The 15,955-nt window shown below is 45.1% G+C and overlaps 1 protein-coding gene across 1 annotated transcript in view; it reads left to right on the top strand.

The window, feature by feature from the left end:
- Nucleotides 1-15,739, top strand: part of foxo1a (forkhead box O1 a) — a 28,685-nt gene extending 12,946 nt beyond the window's left edge. Inside the window, exons 2-3 of the mRNA XM_061073065.1 lie at nucleotides 10,551-10,742; nucleotides 11,618-15,739. Of these exons, the coding sequence (XP_060929048.1) occupies nucleotides 10,551-10,742; nucleotides 11,618-12,808 (1,383 nt within the window). The 3' untranslated portion in view covers nucleotides 12,809-15,739. The remainder of the gene's footprint in view (nucleotides 1-10,550; nucleotides 10,743-11,617) is intronic.
- The last annotated feature ends 216 nt before the right edge of the window (nucleotides 15,740-15,955 follow it).

Here is a 15,955-nt window from a genome sequence, read left to right on the forward strand (position 1 = left end):
AGGAGGCCTTTCCTGCAGCCAGTCAACAGGGGGCGATCAAGACACTTTGGCTTCACTTTTTGGGAAGCTGCCATGTTGGGCTTCTTTATACACAATCTGTTTGTCGGACTAGAGAACATGTAAAACAAGTGCCGTCATATTTTTCTTTTGGCATCGACTTGACATCACCTGTGACATCCCTATACATGTTGGGTCGTAACTATTAAACTTTATTTTTATCTCTTACTCATCCTGCTTTTACAGTGTCCTAAAACAATCCTCTCCAGATCAGATAAGATATTTCTTTATCAGACCCAACCCCGGGCCATTTGCTGGATCGCAGCAGCGAACGTGCAGATCTTTAAGCGAACATTTATTGTCTCGATCAACATTCAGCCATAAAAACACCTCTGGGATTTCCCCGTGTTTGCCAGGTTGAACTGGGGTAACAAGCTTATAAATATACCCGCCCCCAAACACTCCCTTCGCCCCCTCCTTCCTGCAGTGGTGGGTCAGGTCTTTGGACGCCGGACGCCACACAGGCTCCCAGCAGCGGTCCACACACTGCAGCTCTATCCGGGCCGAGCAGGCGGCGGCCCAGCCCAGCCGCTCCGCTGATCACAGGCGAGAAATAAACCCCCCGCTCCACAGACACTGCTCTGTGCATTTACAGACGCGCATTGTGTTGCGCATAGCAACACATGCACATATTTTAGCATGGTAAGCTTTGCCAGCACAACCCGGTCCCTGTCTGTACACATGAGCTACGTGCCGCTCAGGTCTGAGTCAGGAAATCAGCGAGCACGAGAGAGAGAGAGAGAGAGAGAGAGAGAGAGGCGGCTCACTGGTAAACACCGAGCTCCGACTGCTGCTAGCATGCTGCTGGGTCATTCTTTCAAAACTAGGGGAAACAGTTTTCATGAACAGCATGTGTTCAGTAGGAAATAAACACAAAACGTAGCGTGAATCACAGTTATTCTGAGCCGAGGCCTTTCAGGTCCGGTGACGTTAGAGGAGAAAGGTCAAATCTACATTATTATACTGTAAATAATGTTTCATATATGGCAGTAGACGTTTTTTTCTTTTGTAAAAGTGCCTTTTTTGCCCTAAAATGTGGAAGTTTTTGAATATCTCAAAGTTTAGAGCCTATGAAAACAGGTTCAAATGTTCTACAATGGTAAGTGTTTGGTTGGGAAGGTATTTTTCTGGGAAGCACTGAAAGTATTTAATGTGTCATGAAGTGAAACCACTAAAGAGAGTTGAAGCGTGAGTTGACACTTTGATGAAAGCAGTTGATGCGTCAGTTGAAAGTTAATCACGTCCAAAACCATATCGGATTTTAAGTTTCATAGCCAAGAAGAAGTAAAAGTAGTATATAGGAGACTATTTGACGACTTGATTATGTCTTTAAAAGTTATAATCTATGATCAGTCACTCGCCCGGTCGGCCAAGTTTTCTGTCAGAAGGAATTTGTCCACGAGTCTCACCAGGTTCTGTTTGTTTGGATCCATAACGAGGGGAAATCTCAAGTGGGGACACTCGTTTCTGAGATGTTCAGTTAGAGCTGTATCTGCTGTTGTAATCCTGCTGGTGAAGTCTACCTGGACGATGGCCCCTCCTTCCTCCTTCCTCTTGTTTTGCCAGGTCAGACTCCGGAGCTGTGATTAGGAAGCGATGGCTCTTGAACCCACGAGTCTCTCACGTTGCACCTTAGCAGGGCCTTCGACTTTCTGGGCAGAAACCAGAGGCATCGGTGGGATCGGTATCAGGACCGGCCAGCTCTTCCTGTGCGGATACAATGCAGCAGGAAGTTCCCTATTAGCCCCCCCCCACTCCGCTTAAAAAATCTCACACTATCATAACGTGAGGAAAGACGCTAAAGTGTCAGTTTGCTTTGCTTCTTCTCGCCATATGCACAAAACCACTCGCATGACTATTCATCGGCTGTCTGTAGGTGATCCCCATTCGCTCAGGCGTCCACGTTCAGTTGTGTGTGTGTGTGTGTGTGTGTGTGTGTGTGTGTGTGTGTGTGTGTGTGTGTGTGTGTGTGTGTGTGTGTGTGTGTGTGTGTGTGTGTGTGTGTGTGTGTGTGTGTGTGTGTGTGTGTGTGTGTGTGTGTGTGTGTGTGTGTGTGTGTGTGTGTCTCTGGGGGGGGGGGCAGGGCAGTCGGTTGCACTCAGATTCCTTGCAGAGGATTGTGAAAAGGAGATCCTGCCAAGAGGCCGTCAGTAAATACATCTGCAGACAGATTTTGCTTCTGCATGACTTGCGTTTTCTGCCTCTATCTTTATCTCTATCTAACATCTGTGCTTTCTAACAGTCGTATTTCTCAGCGTCTGATAATGAGCGATCTCGACGAGGTTCTTTGTGGAAGTTCTCGCCTGCGACTCGTAGAACTCTGAGCTCCACAGTGAGCGCTCTGTGTCCGAGGCCCAGCTCGCTCTCCCCTCTCCTCGTCAAATTGAATTATTGGAAGTTGACGTCAGCCGGTGAGAAAAAGGACTCTTTTTTTCTTTTTGCACTGCAACACGAGTGTGCGATCGGCTGTGGCGAGGGGGTGTACGTGTATGATATCGCAGAAGAGCAAGAAAGAAAAGTAGGAGAGAGGAACAGGAGACTGACTAAGAGGCAGGATGGAGCGAGAGGGCAGAAACAAACTATTTCTGTCTCAAATCCTAGGGTCAGTTTCCATTTTTAATCTGAGAGTCCTTAGAAAACAAATTGTGGTAGAACAGATTTCTTTTTATATCCCTGCTAACAGTGACCTGTTTATTCCTCAGCCGCCAGACACACCTGAGGTTCTGTGTTGTGTTGCCTTCTCCCAGCAACATTAATGACAACAGTCATTTTCCTATTTTTCTCCAGGCTGTTTTAATCAAACCGACTGTGTAAATAATGACAAAAGGCCCAAGGTTTTTACATTTCCTGTGCCCTGCTTTTTTATTTCCCCTGCCTTTTATGATCATTGCTGTATTGACTCTAGTAAATAGGTCAGTGATTATCCTGGGCCTGCTCAATACTGGTGCTGATGATAACTTATCAAAGTGCAAACACATGAGGTCATCACAGGCTATTTTGATTGCTCTATGAATGTGCTAATGTGAAGGTGTAATGCTTTTTTGAGCCTGTGTGCGTGCGTGTGTTTTTGTGTGTGTGTGTGTGTGACCAAATATGCATGAAGGTCAATAAATCCAAAGGTTTCTTAGATATTCTGTCAGTTTCCTTTAATTTCCAATAAAACACATCACTTGAACTATCAGCCTACAGATTAAATACTGGAAATATGACCTATACAAGCCCAAACACACCAATAACAGAAAAACCCTATGAATCAGAAGGAACATTTAAGCTTCATGAAATTGTATCTTTAAATTATTGAATATCGAGCTCAGTATATCAGAAATCTTACCTCTGCCTCACAGCTTTTTCATATATATTTTTTGGAAAATAAGGTTAGAAAACCGAATAAACTTTTTCTACAAATATTTTATTTAACCAAAGAAGCAAAACTTGAGAAATAACTTTCAGAGATGTATCGATACAGACACCAGCATCGAGAATTTCTCAGAAAGTGTCTGGTCGGTTATTGGCGGTACTCAACTCTGTGCCGATCTGATGCCAATGTTTTTAAAGTTTATTAGTTTTCTTTTCTCTGAAAGAATTTTGACATAATTTGCCAAAGTTAAGATCAAAAATCTGAAATTTCTCATAAAAGAAGGAGGCTGTAAGAGCTCAAATCTGAGCAGATGTCTGATGTCATCTTTCAGCACTTGATAGGTCTTGGTTCTCTGTGCTCCAGATACTTTTTCTCTGCACCAAAAACTATTTAAAGTGGAGTTAACTCATGTTATTCGAAGCCAAGAAGACATGACTCTATAAAAATAACCATTACCTCTTGCTCATGTCTGGGTTGCTCTAACTCCAGGCAGTATTATTATTCTTGTCTCATTCTATTGAAAGTTTACCACAAAGCTCCACCTTTGGCGAACCTGCTCTTATGATCTGATGGAATCGCTTGTAATCGGCCTCTGGATCCCCGGGCTGCCTCTGACTCTGAGGGAAGAGAAACCCTCTGTGAGCACATCTTCTGATGAGTCTGTGATCTCAGTGATTGCTAGTCTCCCATCAGGCGGCCATCTCACCTGGAGCTGTGTGCTCAGCCCCAGCTGATGTTAAGCAGGCAGACCTGCTGAGCTGGTGTTAGCCTAATAACAGGTTTTACACATTTTCTGTCTCAACCGCACTGCTTCAACTCAGCCGGACTCAGCACAAAGCTCCAGACATAATCAAGCTTCAGCTTTACGGCGACTTACTCCGGCGGTTTGAAATGCTGCTCTACCTTCTCTATAGGTCGTCCTCTCTGCAGCCGCAGACATTACACAGAAAATAACCACTTACACTGGAAGAGCACACCTACTGCTCAGGCTGAGTAATGAGAAGGTGAGAACGCCTGCTCAGGACAGCACCGTTTCTCTAATGAGCTCACGGGAAATAGTGCAGGCAAACCACTATTTTTTTTCTTTCTATTTCATCACTTCCAGATCTCTGATAAGTGCATGTGAAACTGCTCGGAGAAGCGATGGCGTGTGGGTTTGCTGCACGCTCTCGGGCGGCGAGCAGGGCTGCAGACTCGTCATACCTGGAGCTGCGTGGCCTTTGCAGCTGAGGTTTCACTTGTGGCTTCGCTCGGTTCAAAGCGGCCCTGCGTGTAGGTGGTGTTTCTCCCCTTCTGGGGCTTTTTTCTTCTTCTCATTCGATCAGTTGACATTTGAGAGACTCTGAGCGTGTCTTCAGTTTTGCTGCAGGTGGTTGGCTACTGTTTGCAAGAGAGAGCAGAGGAGGAGTGGAGAGAAACGGAGAGGAGATATAAGGTGAGATGGCAGGAGAGGATAAGGACGAAAACTACAGGAAGGAGCAAGAGAAAACGGAGGGGGTGAGAGGAGGACAAGGAAGGAAACAAAATGAGGAAAGATGAGAGGAAGGAGGGAAATGATTTGCAGAAAGGAGGAGACAGGAGGTCTAATGACAAAAGATGTAGAAGGACGGACGGGACATAAGTCAAGGCAAGACAGAGAGAAGAGGAAGGAAACTGAATGAGGAAAGGAGAGGACAAAGAAGGAGACGAGAGGTGGAGGAAAAAGGTGAGAGAAAGGAATAAAAAGAGGGAGGAGACGAGAACTAAAGAGAAGCAGAGAAGGAAGGAGATGACAAGGAAGAAACTGAGGAGGAGGAAGAAAAACAGAGGGGGTGAGAGGAGGACAAGGAAGGAAACAAAGTGAAGGAGGAGACAGGAAGTGAGAAGAGAGGAAAAGATGTAGAAGAAAGGAAGTGAAGGCAAGAGGGGGGAGGAAGGAAACTGAATGAAGAAAGATTAGGACACAAGGAGACAAGGTGAGAGAAGGCAAGAGGGAAGAGACAAGAAATAAAGATAAGCAGCGGACAAGGGAGAAAACAGAGGAGGTGAGAGGAGGACAAGGATGGAAACAAGATGAGGAGAGGTGAGAGGGAAACAAGGTGAAGAAAGGAGGAGACAGGAAGTGAAAAGAGAGGAAGAGATGTAGAAGAAAGGAGGTGAAGGCAAGAGGGCGGAGGAAGGAAACTGAATGAGGAAAGGTTAGGACAAAGAAGGAGACAAGGTGAGAGAAGGCAAGAGGGAGTAGACAAGAAATAAAGAGAAGCAGAGTAGGAAGGAGAGGAAAGGAAGAAAACTGAGGAGGTGAGAGGAGGACAAGGATGGAAACAAGATGAGGAAAGAGGGAAACAAGGTGAATAAAGGAGGAGACAGGTAATGAAAAGAGAGGAAGAGATGTAGAAGAAAGGAGGTGAAGGCAATAGGGAGGAGGAAGGAAACTGAATGAGGAAAGGTTAGGACAAAGAAGGAGACAAGGTGAGAGAAGGCAAGAGGGAGGAGACAAGAAATAAAGATAAGCAGCGTAGGAAGTAGAGGAAAAGGAAGAAAACCGAGAGGGTGAGAGGAGGACAAGGATGGAAACAAGATGAGGAGAGGAAAGAGGGAAACAAGGTGAAGAAAGGAGGAGACAGGAAGTTGAAAGAGAGTAAGAGATGTAGAAGAAAGGAGGTGAAGGCACATGGGGGGGAGGAAGTAAACCAAATGAGGAAAGGATAGGACAAAGAAGGATACAAGGTGAGAGAAGGCAAGAGGGAGGAGACAAGAAATAAAGAGAAGCAGAGAAGGAAGGAGAGGACAAGGAAGAAAACAGAGGAGGACAAGTGAGGAAACAAAATGAGGAGAGGTGAGAGGAAAGAGGGAAACAAGGTGAAGAAAGGAGGAGACGGGTAGTGAAAAGAGAGGAAGAGATGTAGAGATGTAGAAGGAGGCACTGGGTGTAGGCAGGAGGTGAGGGAAGGCGAGAAGGAGAAGGGAATTAAAAGAGGGAGGAGACGAAGAAAGGGAGGAGAAGCAGAAAGGGAAGGAGAGGAAAAAAGAGAGGGTGATGAAGCGAACACTGTCGCCTTTCAGTGGAGCTGCTGCCAGTGAGGGAGTCTAAACCAGCACAGTGTGTTCTTTACTGGTCCGTGCCCACTCCGTCACACACAACCTGGCTTTCTCTCTTCCTTTAAACAGCCCCCCCCAACCCCAACACACAGACACAGACACACACACACACACACACGCCCTGCAGTCACTTGTTGAGTGGTGACGTCTCCAATCGTGTAATTCATTTTCAGCAGTGACATGACAAAGTGAACATTACTCTCATTGAACAGATATAGTGACATCACGGATCAGAGCCTGATGCTAAACATAAACTGCTGGGTGGGGGGGGCGTGGCGGCTGAAGGAGGCGGGACGCAGTGGGGGGGGGCGGCGGGGAAAGTCTAAATTTGCGGCGTCCACTTGGCTCACGACGCCGCCGCGGCTCTGCATTCCACGACTTTTTTTTCACTGCCTCCCCCCCCCGACCGCCGTGTTTCCTGTGAGGCAGGAAGTCAGCGCTGCTTCCTGTCACTGTCCTGCTTTCATGTGGTCACTTCCTGGTGTTTTGCCAGAGGGGGGCCGCTGCTGCAGCTCTGTTGACTCAGAGAGCGGCGGAGGTTGGAGCTGCTCCTGGCGGCCGGGCTCGGGCAGAGCAGTGTCGCGTGGGGGGGGGGGCAGTTTGTTATGACTGCATTCCTGAGGACAAAATAGAAATCTTCACACGAGCTATTCATCAGTTGCAAGTGTGTCAATATAGTTTTGAGCTCCGAGGAAAAAGTGTATCTCCTTTTATTCTGTTGCATTTTTTGTGGCGCTTTTGTCGTATTTTTACACAACACGAGATATGATCGTCCTCCAGCAGCAGCAGCAGCAATCAGAGCTGGGTTGTGTGAAATCATGGGTTTTGTAACCTTCCTGAGGAATGTTGATTGTGATGGCTGGCTGGCTGGGAATCCTGACTTTACTGTTTTTCCGAAGAGATACTAACAAGTTGGCTGTGATTGCGATTGAACTTTGCACACAGTGATTAGCAGGAATGTTCGGATTCCTGTGAACTGCAGCCAGAGATAAATCGGTGTCGCGTACGGTCGCAGGATCCAGAGGGAAACACGCTCTGGTTTGTTTGAAAAGACACAAAAAATCGGATAAAAAGTCAAATGTGTCCGAAAGAAGCTTGGAACGTGTTTAATAAAACATCATAACTTTATCTGAAAATTCTACACTATGAATAAATACATTTTATGACAAAGGACTGCAGTAAGTGGCAAACATGAACGTCTCCCTTTGTAAAAGTACTTCAAGATAACATGTGTAGTATTCCTATTCCAATATCCAATTGAATACAAGTGATTTATTCAATTTTTTTTTTTTTTTTTAAAGTGTTCAGTCGTCTTAAGGTCTCGTCACCAAGAACAAGTACTTCAGCAAATGTGGAAGTTGTGTGTGTGTGCGACTGGGTCCTTGTGTGTGTGTTTCCCGATCGCGTGTGTTGTCAAAGCACGATGTCGCTGGCTGCAGTGGAGTGAGCAACAGAATCAACACCATACTGCTGCTGGTCGTCCCGCCATTCCACTAAAACCATGAGTTGTCACTCGCACGCATGCTCACACACACACACAGACGCACACACACACACACACACACACACACACACACCCTCACACACCCTTTTGCATTGGCCGCCCCAGCAGACACCCTCACCCTCAGCTCCCCAGGCAGCACACCGAGTTCTGGTGTTTCCCATCAGAGCACTTTCTTTAATGACCCCTCGTGCTTCCTCTCTCTCTCTCTCTTTTGCGTCAGGACTTTTGCACCGAGGTTTCAGACGTGGTGGATCGTGGCAACGCACCGGCTGTAACACGAGCCAAAACAGAAACCAGAGCCTCTGAAGCGGAGTTTAGTCTTTGTCGCTCCTGTCATCAGGATGATATAAGGCTGCAGCAGGACGTCCCGGCGTCTCGGCTGCTCACATTGCAGTCATTCCTCGTTGCAGCACAGCTGAAATTACCAGCCACTCTTAGCGGTCATGGGAAAGAGAGGCTCATGACCAGAGTTTACTCCCTCGCCTTTTGTCATAACTGCCGATGTGGGGCGGGAGGAGGGGAAGCATTTGCTAAGCTAATCGGGGAAAGGCCTGTCACGTCCCTCAGATCATGCAAACCAGCCCGAGACCATCGGCTGCTGAGGCGGTCGGGTCATTTGATTCGGAGGTAATACGATTCACTTGTGAAGGGCCAGTGTTCAGAAGAGCCCTCATGTGCCCTAGAGCCTGAGGTCCTACAGTGGAGAGAGGACAGAGGTGGACAGAAGGAAGAGTACAAAGAGACAGAGGAGGAGGAGGTGATGGGAGATTAGAGAGGGTTTCATGAAAGACACCATCGATAAATATCCAGTTTTCTCTGATTTCAAGATGTTTTATTGTCAAATGAACAGAGATAACATGAAGTAGTCACTGTCAATGAAATGCTTGGGTCACACACTCTCTTTAAGCAATGCTCAAGTATAAAATAGAATTAAAAAAAAGAGTTAAAATAGAATAACAATGAAATAGAATAGCAAAAATTTTAAATAGAAAATAAAATATATACATCTAAATATATATTTTATGTCATTTCTCGCGGTTTATCTGCAGGTTTTGTAGAATTTCTTGAAAATCTACTTTTATCTGATTGACTCTGGGGACATTTTTTGAGATAAAAGGAAATCCAGTATATCCTCATTCGAAAATGTAATCTTAAATTGCTTTTGCGATGGCAACCACGTTTAGGACGCAACCCTTTGATGATGTCATCACTTCCAGCTTGAGGGGCGCAGCTCTAGATATTGGGAAATCGACATCTTTCAGTTTTGGATTTTGGACAAAACAGGAAATTTTATGACATTTCCGTGACCCTTGGAAAATTACAAGAGACTGAACTGCTCATTGATTCGTTTGTTTGCAAATGTATCATCGATTTTAAATTAGTGGTGGTGGCGTAGGTCCGAGTCAGATGAGCCTTCAGAGGACGAGATGGAAGAGATGAGGAGAAGCTGAAGTGGAGAAGGCTAAGCTGAGGGCAGACTGCAAGCCAGATGTGAAGCAGTGACTCACCACAGGAATAGGCTTGATGACGTGAGCCACTATGCACGCTAGGCTCTGTGTGTGTGTGTGTGTGTGTGTGTGTGTGTGTGTGTGTTTGCCGGGAGTTCCAGCCTTTCCTCCAAAACAACAAGCCCTACGCATGCACAGTGATGTCTGGCCAAGGCTCATTACTTCATGTTACCGTCCCGGACACAAAACAAGCCGGGGGCCATAACGGAGGCAGAGTATAAATGATTCTTTGAGGGTAAATGGTCACTTTTAAAAAACAGTTTTTGCGACGAGTTAAAAAGTTTGAAGCTGAAAAACAGCGGAGTCTGATAAACGCTCTGTCCCGGCACACCAGCTCAGTTCCAGTGAAGTAGAACAGCGTCGGCGGCGTCTCACTTTCTGTGGTTTGCTCAGCAGACGTTCGCTCAATATTCTCGCTCTTGTTGTTTGCAGTGTTTTAATAATGCTTCACTAGCTTCCTGCACAAAAAAAATTAGTTTTTCCACTGGGGGTGTCACCAAGCAACGTGAGAGTGCAGAATTTCCTCTGTAAGGAGGAAAGATTAGTCTGTTTCCTACCTTTTTGATTCTGTGCCGGTGCAGACAAGACATGTAGTCAGCTGGAATGTGTGTGTTGGTACAATGGTGTTTTACAAAGGGCCCCTCTGTGTTTTTTATAAAGAAAATAAAGGTCCACTTGTACAGAACGTTTGAAGATAAGAGCGTTTTCCAGTCTAATCCTTTGTCCAGGAAATATTGCTCATGGAGTCAACTTCTTAACACCCATTGTGTGCGTGTTTGTGCACATGTGTTGCTTTGAATGGCAAACGGCATTAGATTGTTGAATGACCTTAATATCTCCTCTTTCTCTTCTGTGAGTCAGCTGTCAATACGAGCATGTTTTCGAAGAGAAGAGAACCAGCTGCACAGGGGTGAGGGGGGGGGGGGGGATTTACACCTGGCAGCTAAAGCAGATCCGAGGTGTTTCTGGTAAAAGGGCAAACACAAATCTCTCCATTTGTCCTGTGCTAACCCAGATTTGTTCTCATCATGTTTTTCTGCAGAACTCCATCAGACACAACCTGTCGCTGCACAGCCGCTTCATCCGCGTCCAGAACGAGGGAACAGGGAAGAGCTCGTGGTGGATGTTGAACCCGGAGGGGGGGAAGAGCGGCAAGTCCCCCCGGCGCAGAGCGGCCTCCATGGACAACAACAGCAAGTTCACCAAGAGCAGAGGGAGAGCGGCAAAGAAAAAGGTAAACAAAGAATCCACTTATCCACTGTGTCCTCAAAACTATACATTTCTAGCATGATTAGTAGAACGGGAATCGGCAGGGACCTCCCGATACGATACTATCACGATACTTAGGTGGCGATACGATATGTATTGCGATTCTGTAAGTATTGCGATTCGATATTACGATTTCCTGCGATTTCTTTTGGTTATTTTTTTTTTTAAGTACTGGACCATGGAAAAAAGTTGAATCATACCTTCAAATACAACACAGTCAAATTCACTTAGAACTTTACAAGTTTTATTTCAAATATTAACATTAACCTAATGACTGCCGGGCAGCCAATAGAGAAAAGAAATTAAAAAAAATTTGCACAAGATTCTTTTGCAAAAAAAAGAGCTGGTCAACTTGCTCCCTTCATATATCCCCCCCGTATAAACCAATAAATAAGTTTAAAAATAAAAAATAAAAAAAATAACTATTTTTTTTTATTTTAAAAAATCGATTTTGGAGGCAGCATGGTGATTTTAAAATCGTCATACACAATCGCGATTCGTAACTGAATCGATTTTTTCTCCCCGTCCCTAATGATTAGCATTGGATATAATGCTGAACTCTTAAAATGTATAGAAATATAGAAACAAGTGAATGCAATTAAAAGCTACATTGTAATTTCTGACTGTTAAAGCCGAAATAGATGAACAAAGAATGATCCTTTGTGTTCGGTGATCATATCCACATGCGCATTAATCGTTTGTCATAATCCTCTCGTCTGTAATCATCCTCTGAACAGTCCTTCCCAAGCATCTGTTATTTGACACGATTGTTTAGATGTTTTATTCCAAGTTGTTTCAGTCTAAAGCATACGTGACACCGTCTCCCTGTCCCCCCCCCAGCTGTCCCTGCAGGGCGGCCCTGACGGAGGTGCAGAGAGCCCAGGATCCTACTCCAAGTGGCCGGGCAGCCCCAACTCCCACAGCAACGACGACTTCGATGCATGGAGCAGCTTCAGGCCTCGGACCAGCTCCAACGCCAGCACGCTGAGCGGCCGCCTCTCCCCCTTCATGCCGGAGGACGACCTCGGGGAGGAGAACGTGCACATGGGCTACCCGGGAGCCCCCGGCACCAAGATGACCGCCACCCTGCCCAGCCTGACCGAGATGACGGGCTCTCTGGGACACAGCTCGGAGAACGTCATGGAGAACCTTCTGGACAACCTGAACTTGCTCTCGCCCAACAACTCTCAGGTCGGGGGAGGGGCGACCACCCCGGGCTCCTCCCAGTCCTCCCCGTCTCCCATGATGCAGCCGAGCCCTGGGTACCCGGCGTACAGCTCCCCCAGCATGGTCTCGCAGCCTCAGCAGGATTATCGCAAGTGTGGTTACGGACAAGCGGGTATGAACGCCCTGTCCTCCATGTCGCTGCAGGCGCTGCCGGAGAGCAAGCCCGGCTTCGGACCCAGCATGGGCCAGTACAGCTGCCCAGCCGGGCTTCTGAAGGAGCTGCTGACCTCAGACACAGACCAGCACGGAGACCTCATGCCGTCGGTGGACACGGTGGTGTCTCAGTCCAGTGGAGGCTGCATGCTGCCGCCGTACAGCAGCAGTCAGCACGCGGCCAAACTCATCGGCGGAGGGAACGGTCACTTGCACGGTCTCTCTCACTCTCACCCACACAACGTGCACAGCCAAGCCCCGGTCACGTCACAGGCTATGAACGGCCGCTTGCTCATGTCCCTGAGCCACAGTGGGGGCACCTCTCGTTTGCCTTCAGCCAAAATCCCCATGCAGATGCCGTATGGCCTCTCCAGCCACCTCAGCGGGGGGGGCATGCCCGGCGGCTTCTGCCCCCTCAACACCAACGGGTACGGCCGACCGGGCCCGCCACCGCCCTCCCACCCGGAGAAGCTGCCCAGCGACTTGGACGACATGTCCATCGAGAGGTTTGAGTTTGACATGGAGACCGTCCTCCACGACACTCTGATGGACGGGGACTCGCTTGACTTCAACTTTGAGCCGATGGTGACCCAGCAAGGTTTCCCCCACGGGGTTAAGACCACCACACACAGCTGGGTAGCCGCAGACTGAAACAAAAGGAACAGTCCCGTTCATCTGGAGCATTGTTGTTATTGCTGTTTGGATGTTAAATCCTCGTCCCAGTTCAATCATCACCTGCAGTTTTCTAACATCGACTTTTCTGTTCCAAAAAGACATTTTTCTGATCGTTTCCGTGATCTGCCGAGGACACAACACCCGTAGAGACCCTGAGCTGGAGACAATAAAACCAGGATTCATTTTGAAATATCATAATATTCTGTACAAACAAAGTGCCAAACATTTTTGCCTTAACATAAGAGCCAAACTGAAACACACCTCGGGTTTACTCACCAAGGCTAGAAATAGAAACTGCCAACTTCATCTCATCATCATCATCATCAGCAGCAGCGGCATCACAATCTGTGGACGTGCACAAGCTCATCCCATTCTGTTTACTGTCTCCACAATCAACCTGGTTGTATGTGCAGTTTAGTGATAATTGATCACCACTACGGGCAAATTGTGAAGGTAATCCGGCTCATGGGTTTGTGACCTGATATGATTTAAAGTGAGAGAATTCTCAAGGGATCCTCGGACGATGTTACATAATGTCTCGCTTTGTTATCGCCTGAATGTACATAAAGTCGTACAAAGTTTGTAAAAATCAGGTCCGTAGTGTATTTTATAAGACTGTAAATAGTGTTTACAGAATTGAAGCAAACATTCAAGGCAGCAGGAGTGAGCTCACACACAAAACTGGATCTGATTCTTTTAAAAACACGTGTCAGGTGTTTGAGAATCCTTCTCAATCAGGCTGTAAAATGGAAATAAACTCAGATTTCTTGTACATATATTAAGAATGTATATTAAAATGATGTAGTAGGTGTTTACTAGATTTAGTATATATATATATATATTTGACGTCTAAATTATTTGAGGCTAAGAAAGATTTATGCTGGTGCATAACCTGCACTCAGACGTCAAAATAGTTCTGAGACATTTGTCACTCTGACCCTTAATACCACAGGGGCCTATTTATTGTGCCTAACAAAGTAGATATCGACTGCAGGCTTGAAGGGTTTTCTGTTGTAAATGTTTCCGGTCCAGATGATACTCAAACCCAAGAGAACGGCAGCGAATTCTTGATTTCCAGTTCCCTGCTTTGACAAGAAGAAGCGAGCGAGGGAGTGTAGAGTTAGAGACTTTGTTTTGGTTCCCGAACGCTTTGTGAAACGTGAGCAGGTCCAGGCAGGTTCGATAAAAGACGATCTGAGTCCGAGACCTGCTGGAGATTGTCCTCAAAGACACTGTGAGCAACCAGCCTGTCCCCTGTTAAGTTCCAGAACTTTTTACATTTTCTTATTTGTCTCAGAACGTCCGCGTGACTGATTTTTAAATTAGAACAGTATGATTCCTTCTTAACAAGACTCCACTTTCACTCTGCCTCTACCTCTACCTATCTCTGTCTTTTTAAACATTTATTGGTTGAAACATGTGATAGCTTGACAGCTCTGAACGTCTTTTTCTTTATTTAACAAAACATTTATTTTGATTAGTTTATGAAGTTTCCCCTGAAAAGCGTTACTTAGATGTTAAGTATTTTATCTAGCTTGTATATTTGCATTTTCCGGACCTGCTTTTCCCACTTCTTGCTGTACTAACAATGAGCTTGTAAGCCAGTCAGTGACTTATTACGTGGCGACCTTAAGTAAAGATGGTATCGTAGACCTGAGTTCTCACAAGGTCGACTGGCGGAAAGACCAAGTGGCTTAGAGATAAACTGAAAACTGCCTATTTGACGTTAATCTTTATTGATTCCTTCACTCAGAAACCACGTATATCAGCGTGCGTCACTTCATGTGCTGTCAGGGACAGTGAGCAGGAAGTCGTGCTGCCACCTCCGACCACAGGGGAAAGCTCCTTCCTCTGGTGTTAGGTTGAGATGAGAACTTTGCAAACCCCGGAGCTGCAGCAGCACATGATCTGAAACAGGTTCAGAGTAACGCCTGGGAGCGAGAAGGTTTACGAAGAGTACAAATGAAATTCTTAACATTTCAAAAAAGGCTCTGCAGAGGAGCCGTTACAGAAGCTGCTGTTTGGCTGTGGTGCCAGGTGTTGCCTTTTCTTACCCAAACATGCCATAATGTACTATAGCCAAATTTGCCTTTTTGAAGTTAAAGTGATATATTTAGCATTTTTATCATGTGATATGTTCAGAATTATATATATATATACATATATATTTGTGCCGGTCACTCAAGTCAGGATAAACTATAATGAATCCATGTAGTCAGTGTCACAGGGTTCATTCTAAAAGTAAAAGAGCTGTACTAAGTAAATTATATCTCTACATTTTTAAATTTTTGAATCTATGCATTGTATTCTTTAATTTTATGTTGCTACTGTTATATTTTCCTTTTTCTTTTGAACTTATGACAGAGATATTTTATTGTAACATAGCGCTGTGAGATATTATGGTGTTGTTGTTGTCAAAAGTCTATGTTCCAGATAGTTATATGGGAAAAAAATGAAGTTTATTTAGAAGATAGATGCTGCAGTGATTGATAGGCTAAGCTTTTGTAAACTGACAATGTTGTATTTCTTGTATTTAGCTACAGTTTTTAGAAAATAGCATCAAAAAAGCAAATTACTGAAAAAAAAAAAAATGTTAAGATACATTGCATTTTTTGAAAAATGAGAAAAACACAATATTTAGTCCTGCTCAGAATGCAGATTCTGGACCAATTTTTTTTGTAATTTTATGAATAGAAAGATATTGCACTTTTACACACATTTTATAACAAAGTGCTCCTCGAAACAAGAGGACGAATACCCGATACATATTTTAAAATACAAATCTGTTACATTTAACTTATACAGGAGTAAATTGGAAATATGCTGTGTGATTTGCAATCAATACGAATATGTAACTTGTTCAATATTAATGTATTAAGACCTGAATAAATGTACTTCTGTGTTCAATTACATGTCTGATCTGTTATTCAACACGTTGATGTGAAAACTTCTGAGAAAAGAGCTTCTCTCCACATTCTGTCACCATTCGATATAAAGGGCAGTGAAATGATCTTGAAATTCATGAAAGTTAAAACCGATATTAGGGGGTGAAACTTTTCCAATACAGTTATATCAGCAAATATATATATATATTTAAATCCATTAACTGAGCTAACAAGTTGG

Source organism: Limanda limanda, chromosome 6 (genome assembly GCF_963576545.1).
Source record: "Limanda limanda chromosome 6, fLimLim1.1, whole genome shotgun sequence".
In the NCBI taxonomy this organism is placed as follows: Eukaryota; Metazoa; Chordata; class Actinopteri; order Pleuronectiformes; family Pleuronectidae; genus Limanda; species Limanda limanda.